Genomic DNA, 7,422 nt, shown 5'->3' on the forward strand with positions numbered 1-7,422 from the left:
ATATTAATGAGAGGATATAGATATAGATGTCATCACAGTCTAATCATGTTTTAGTCAATAGTTAGACATTTACATAAGAAGTATATTTAATAATTTAAGGTTTTATCTCAAAATCAATTAGCAATGGGGGAGTAATCCATCTATCTAATAAGGAGTTTGTGTTTCCTTGATTGTTCCACTGTGAGATTCTCAACAAAGTACATCGATATTTTTAAATTTTATAAAAAAATTCATGCAATATACAAAATAAAAAACAAAATGTCGTAAATATAATATAAACAATAAATATTTTAACTTATTTAAAAAGCGTAAAATATTTATTTTATAATTTAAACATTTTCTAAATAATTTCTTTAGAAATATCCATCAACACCGATATTTTATCACCCTTTCAAATCGACATTTTCATCCTTTTTCATAAGAATGGGACTATTTTAAAGATTGAATATAACAAATTTGAAAGTTGAAATTTAAACCATTAAATTATTTTTGCAAATAAAATCATAAGAAGTAAAATCTTATAAAAAGGGAATATACAGCAAATTCTTAATTTATTAAGAGAGCGATTGGCATTGGGCATCACCCACTTGAAATGAAAAAAGGGGTTTATTTATTGATTCGAAATATGAGTCAAACAGGGGAAGCCACAAAGGAGAAAAGAGGAAAGCAGAGACCGAGTAATCTCTCTCTGTAAGTAATACGAAAGCCATTTTTTCCTCACAATCCTTCCTTTTATCGGATTCTCGGAGTCTCTGTTTCTCTGTTTTCGCATGCGTTTTTCCGTTTCTCTTCCACATTCAAAACCCTGATTCTTCTTTTTGTTTCTTTTTCTGTTTTTTTTTTTTTTTTTTTTTTTTTTTCCAATTTGAAATTGAACCCTAGAGTCATTTGGGTGGAAGAATTCGGACGGAATATGTGTTGATTGTTACTTAATTCGTCTTTCTTTAATCTGGGATGTTCTTAGAATCGGATTCAGAGCGGGATTTCAGATCTTTGGTTTTGAGTGTTTCAGGTGTTTGGGTGTTTGGATACGAATCTAGCTAGTTTTTGCGGAATAGCAGATGATATGTTCGATTTTGCTTATGGGTTCAAAACAGAGATTTTGTCTGATCTGTTGTAAGCGTGAATCTGCTTACTGTTTAGATGAAAAGGGTAGCTTTGGTTTGCCTTGTTCATTTGAGTTGATGTTGGTAAAGTGTCTGCTATGATTGCTGGCTGCTATCTCCGGTTTACACTGGAAAAATGGAGTGTTTACTGAACTGATGGATTTGTAGTATTTAGCTCTCAACAGGTTTCTGGAAGCTAAGGAAAGAGCGTTTTACTTTTTTGGGAGTGTCACTTTGTCGGTTTTTATGAATTATGATCAAACAGATATTTAGTAAGCTTCCCCGAAAATCATCGAAGAGTGCTGAGAGTAGGGAACATGGTGGAAGCCATATGGCGCCTTCGACCGCTTATGCTTCTGCCAGTTCGAGAAGTAATGATTTAGCATCTGGCAAGTCAGCAAATTTGGTTTCGTCTTTTGCAGCAACGAACTCTGGTCAAGATGTGGGGCAAAATCATGGTACCAAGTCTAATAAAGGTGGGAACACGAAACTGAATGGAATTCCCACGTCTTCATATGAGCCATTGCCTGGGTTTAGGGAAGTTCCAAGCTCTGAAAAGCCGAATTTGTTTGTTAAGAAGCTAAATCTATGCTGCTTTTTGTTTGACTTCAGTGACCCAACAAAGCACCTTAAAGAGAAGGAGATCAAGCGACAAACTTTGTTGGAGATTGTGGATTATGTAACTTCTGTCAATAGTAAATTTACTGAAACTGTTATTCAGGAAGTTATAAAAATGGTCTCCATAAATTTATTTAGAACAATGAGTCCTCAACCACGTGAGAGCAAAATTGTGGAGGGTTTTGATTTGGAAGAGGAGGAGCCTTCAATGGATCCTGCATGGCCTCATTTGCAAATCGTGTATGAATTCTTTCTCAGATTTGTAGCCTCGCCTGAGATGGACGCAAAATTGGCTAAAAGATATATCGATCATTCTTTCATTCTGAAACTGCTGGATTTGTTCGACTCTGAAGATCCTAGAGAAAGAGAATACTTGAAGACAATTCTGCACCGCATCTATGGGAAATTTATGGTACACCGGCCATTTATTAGAAAAGCTATAAATAACATATTTTATCGATTTATATTTGAGACTGAAAAGCATAATGGGATTGCTGAACTTTTAGAAATCTTGGGAAGTATCATCAATGGGTTTGCTCTTCCTCTGAAAGAAGAGCACAAGTTATTCCTTGTTCGTGCGTTGATCCCTTTGCATAAACCGAAATGTCTAGCTATGTACCACCAGCAGTTATCATACTGCATCACGCAATTTGTAGAGAAAGATTGCAAGCTTGCTGATACAGTCATAAGAGGTTTATTGAAGTATTGGCCAGTTACAAATAGTTCAAAAGAAGTCATGTTTCTCAGTGAGTTGGAAGAAGTATTAGAAGCAACTCAACTTCCAGAGTTCCAGCGCTGCATGGTACCCTTGTTTCGCCAGATCGCTCGATGTCTTAATAGTTCACATTTTCAGGTACTAGTTGGCTTCATTGATTGCTTGGATTCACCTGTTGATATTATAAACAGTTTGTGTTTTGTTGTTGTGCGGTCATATGTTTTGGTGATACGGTCTGCCTTGCATTTAGATTTGACTGTCAGTACCTCTAGGCAGACCTGGCCAAGTGAAAATTTGAGATTATATATATAAGATTGTAACTTGTAAGCATGAAGTTTGAATGTTATAAGATTGTAAATTAGGTAATACTGCTGTGGGAAGATCAATACTTTTCTTATTTTTGTATTTTCCCAAACGTTCCTAGCTTTTTTTTTCCTCTAGAAAATTATCCCACTCTGGGGGGTAGTAGCATTAAAACTCCCAAGTATCTAGCATGTGGAGAGTGGAATGAAATATTTGATTTTTCCTAGTGGTGTGTACTTCCACTTGTTCTTGAAACCTAACCTTGGTCAGCATTTTGATTTCCTAGGTAGCAGAAAGGGCGCTGTTCTTGTGGAATAATGACCACATTGAAAACTTGATCAAAGAAAATCGAAAGGTCATACTGCCCATAATCTTTCCAGCTCTGGAAAAGAATGCCAGGAGTCATTGGAACCAGGCAGTCCATAGCTTGACTTTGAACGTTCGAAAAATATTTTATGATCTTGATCCTGATCTGCTCAAAGAATGCTTAGTCAAGTTTCAGGAAGATGAATTGAAGGAAAATGAGCGGAAAGCAAGACGAGAGGCTACATGGAATCGTTTAGAAGAGCTTGCTGCAAAGAAAGCTGCAAGTAATGAAGCCGTGCTTGTTTCTCATAAATTACCCACTCGGACAACATCGGTTTAGTGAAAGAGTAAGACATATTTACTTCCATTTACCCGACCTTGTTGATTGGGGTGTAATATGCTGTAGTAGCATATAGTTTAGGTCAAATTTCCATGGACCATTGATTTGTTACCTGCTATATGATTATATCTTGTGGGGTTCTTTTCTGTCAAATAACCATAGTTCCAGTATGCATATTCTTAACTTTTTCTGCGTGCTATTCTCAAGTCCTTTATGTAGCGGGTCCTTACCTTACAGATTATTGTGCTAGATATTTGGTAGCCTGCACATAAAATAATGCCCTTAAATATGCCTGTTTGACAAGCATTATGCAGTAATTGCTCATCTGTGTAGACATATGTCAAACTTATGAATCAGATTGCTGATCTACCAATGCTTGTAATTTGATAGGATATTATTCAAAAGACAAATACCTGAAAGGCTTTTGAGAGGGTACCTTCTTATGTATACACTGATGAAGTAGGAAACTCCAGTCCTTGGTGAAAAGAAGCAAGTTACCAGTTTGGTACTTGTGTAGAACAACACTTTCTTAGACTACCTAGCGATATATTACTGGTAGGATCAGAGTTTGTGATGATGAAGTCAACTAATCTGGTTAGCCTTATAAAGCTCACTCAGCTTTGCATCTCCCCTCTACCTCAATGAGGTTGGAAGTCTCTAAATAGATGTGACCAGTTGGACATTTTTCTAAGCAATTTGTCGAGTCTATAAAGCTTTGCCTATTGGTATTACAATACCTCTTTTGAGTTGAGTTATGCCTAGGATAGGAATGAGGATGATAGTAACAACTGGTCTGTCCAATTTGTTTTCCCATAAGGATCAACTGTGGCTAATTAACTCATAGGGTATTATAAATTGACATATGGAGGAGACGTAATTTGGAGCGAAAGAATATAAAATAAGTGCATAGACCTGACTGAAATAAGCAAACGAGTAAAAGATAAAAAGTTGATTTGAACAGCACTGTCTCCCCAATATCTCCCTCCTTTACGAAAACAGAGATCCTACTGGAACTCACCTACCAAACCTCATAAACAAAAGATAAACTAAAACATAAGAGAGACATTATAAATGAAGGTAAGAACTATTATTAAAAGAATAAATGTTGATCTTTGTGGTAAGAAAGCAGCAAGAAGTGTAATTAATCTGTCTGATTAGATTTAAGTAGCCAGACAAAATAATCTATTGAAAAATTATTATTCATGGTTGACAGTCCTGAAGTGCCAATTAAGACTTTTATTCCTCTCGTAGGGAAAGATGATGTGGATTGTATGAATTTAACATTATTATTATTTTTTTGTGATTGGACTATGAGCCATGAGGTAGCTATTCTCTTCCTCTCCTTTTGCTCCGCCCCTGATTCACAGGAAGTCATCGAGACTTTTTGCCAATCAAATAATATTGGTAATCACGAATTAACTACTTATACTATTGAGTAGTACAAGTGGCAAGTCTACGTTGAACCACAAAGAAAAATGGAAATTAATTCCTCAAAGCCCATTTTGATTAATGTGGTAAATTGGGAGGAGAGGGGGAGGTTTTGTGTAGATTGAGATTTGAAATGGGACTGCAAGAAAGTAAAGATAGAAATGCAATCAATAAAGACATTCTAGCTTAGAGGATTGGAATGGCTCAATGTAATATTGTTCATCGAATTTTTCAAATATAATTTTAGCTTTTTGATTATGCCTAGCCCAATTGATTGGAAATTCAATCACTGGTCCTAATTACCTAAACATGAATAGATGAATCAATACTAAACAATATTTAACCAACTGTATTACGCTCTAGGACTTACGCTAGGATGAATATTCAATTTACAATCACCTAATTGAATATTCAATATAGTTTTCCCTAGGTCAACAAGTCAATGCTCTTCGTTATAGACAACCAATTACAAGCTTATCTAACCTTTTGCTTTTTGAAAATTAACTTATAATTTCATCTCACATATTATAAGCTAATCTCAAGTAATCAATTGCAAGTTTCCAAGTAATTTGTCAGGCAATCAAAGAGAAAATGTAATCATAAAACAAATTTAAATGGAAAGAAACTCATAGCCAAGTTATAGGAATTACATTTAAACAGATCTTCCAAAATTAGATAGAATTAATTCCAAAATCTTCTATACTAAAACCCCATAACCCTTACCTTCCCATGGAGATAGATAATAAGATCTGACATCATCTTTATCAATTACATGAGAGAAAAGGAAGAAAAGGAAGAAAAATACAAGTGGAAGGGAGAAAATGGAGAGAAAGTTGGCTAAGAATTGAATGGAAGATGATAAACTACTCTAGAAATGAAGCAAACCTTATATAAAGTCGCGGCAGCATCGCATTGGCCCCAAAGGCTCCTTTGTCGTAGTGAAGCGTTGCGCCCTACTACTCGCACGTGCAACAGACATCTGGCGTGGTGTGGCACTATAACAAATAGGTGCTACTGCCTTGCAGTGCTGTGCATGGGCGTCGCAGCATTGCACGACGTTATGGCCCACGACCCAATTAGCCTAATTTGCTCTATTTAGCTTCGTTTTGCTTTCTAAATGCTATGTTTAAGTCAAAAACGGTCTGTAACGCTCTAGAGTGTATGAATTACTCGAGATCATGTAAATAAGATTATATAAGTCCTTTAAACATCATAAATGAGCTAGATTAGAGGCACTAAGATAGTATATCTTGGGTGAGTTCAATCCCTTGTCGCAGTTGTCTTGCTCCCTGTGAGTCATTGTTACCATGACATGCAATTGTTACACAAGCAAGTAGGTGTCCTGAGTTCCCCATGGTTCCTTAAGGGAGAGTTTGAGGTGCAGGCTCGAAATCAAAAGCTTGAGAATCAAATGCTTAGAGGCTTATTTGAGGGGGTTTTGAAACCTAGGAATTACAAAGCTTGTGTTTGGGGTACAGGGTTTGGAAGCCTGGGATTCTGAAGCCTGTGTTTGGGGTACAAACATAGGTTTGGGTAATCTAATTTTTTTTCTCCTTATTTTTAGTGGTTGTTTTGTGAATAGTATAATCTCTAGTGTATTTTGCATCAATTTTTGTTTATTTTAAAAGAAAAAAATTAATTTATTCATTTTAAAATCAAATTTATATTAGTTTATCTTTTGTAATCCTAAATTAATCCATTTGGGTTTATTAATTTCTATGACAATAATATATGAATGACAATGATTTAGTTATTTCTATATAAAAAATAGCTTTTAGTAAAAAAAAAAAAAAAGTAACGAAGTTTTGATATTAAGTTTTATAACAAGTTCAGTTTGCCTTTAAATTTCTAATTTATCTCATTTTAAATAACAACTTTATCTTTTGATAACAAAGTAATAAATTTTGAAATTTAGTATCATAACACATTATAACAAAGATAGTTTTGCTTTAAATTCTTAAATTATCTTTTTTTTTTAATCGTTTTGTCACGAAATGAATTTTATGTTTGAGGTTTGCATTTAATAGCATTCTTTATCCATCAGTTGGGTTTTTTTGGGTAGAAAAATGAAGAAGGAGAAAAGGAGAAATTGAAGGGAAAAGTGGAGAAAGAAGGAAGAAAGAAAAAAATTATCGATGACTATCACCAATGATGGTAGTTTCAATGGTTGGTAAAGAGAATTTGATGACCAATGAGCATCACGAATGATGCAACATTTAGTATTTAGAGCTCCTAGATGAAAAAGTCAATTTCTTGTTTTTGAGTTCGTAAAAATGAGTAAAAAAGGGAGAGAGAGGAAGAAGAAGAAAAGGAGAAAACACAAAAACTAAACTCTAGTGACCATCACTATGGTCAATTGACGATGGCATGATGATCGGGCGATTATCGACAGTCAAGTCGGTCGATTGATAGTCGGGGGTCATGACATTTGTTTGTTGGCTATCACAACGGTCGGTCATTAACATGAAGGAAATCGGTGAAGGTCCCTGTGCGGAAACGTGGGGATCGATCCCAATTTTATTTTTCAAGACTATTAATTTACAAAATAGAGACAATTATGCATTACAATAAAATTCTACAGCATGCAAATTAAGAAGAAAATTAAT

The 7,422-nt window shown here is 35.0% G+C and overlaps 1 protein-coding gene across 2 annotated transcripts; it reads left to right on the plus strand.

Annotated features, from left to right (window-relative positions):
• Window positions 1-461: 461 nt before the first annotated feature.
• Window positions 462-3,587, plus strand: LOC150036502 (serine/threonine protein phosphatase 2A 59 kDa regulatory subunit B' eta isoform-like). Of its 2 annotated transcripts, none has more exons than XM_090312938.1 (3): window positions 462-690; window positions 1,013-2,577; window positions 3,029-3,587. In XM_090312938.1, the coding sequence occupies exons 2-3, from the start codon at window positions 1,360-1,362 to the stop codon at window positions 3,386-3,388; spliced, it is 1,578 nt and encodes a 525-aa protein (XP_090169064.1). In that variant the 5' UTR covers window positions 462-690; window positions 1,013-1,359; the 3' UTR covers window positions 3,389-3,587. The 2 variants fall into 2 exon arrangements, with proteins under 2 accessions (XP_090169064.1, XP_090169063.1); XM_090312937.1 differs by having other exon boundaries at window positions 542-690; window positions 883-2,577.
• Window positions 3,588-7,422: the final 3,835 nt, after the last annotated feature.

Source organism: Benincasa hispida, chromosome 4, assembly GCF_027475165.1.
Source record: "Benincasa hispida cultivar pf3 chromosome 4, pf3_genome.v1.1, whole genome shotgun sequence".
NCBI classification, from domain to species: Eukaryota; Viridiplantae; Streptophyta; class Magnoliopsida; order Cucurbitales; family Cucurbitaceae; genus Benincasa; species Benincasa hispida.

Bases quoted from the DNA above. Each gene is read 5' to 3' on its own strand.
- LOC150036502 (XM_090312938.1), top strand. From the start codon at position 1,360: ATGATCAAACAGATATTTAGTAAGCTTCCCCGAAAATCATCGAAGAGT. The intron at 2,578-3,028 runs GTACTAGTTGGC...TTGATTTCCTAG, and splicing joins TTAATAGTTCACATTTTCAG to GTAGCAGAAAGGGCGCTGTT.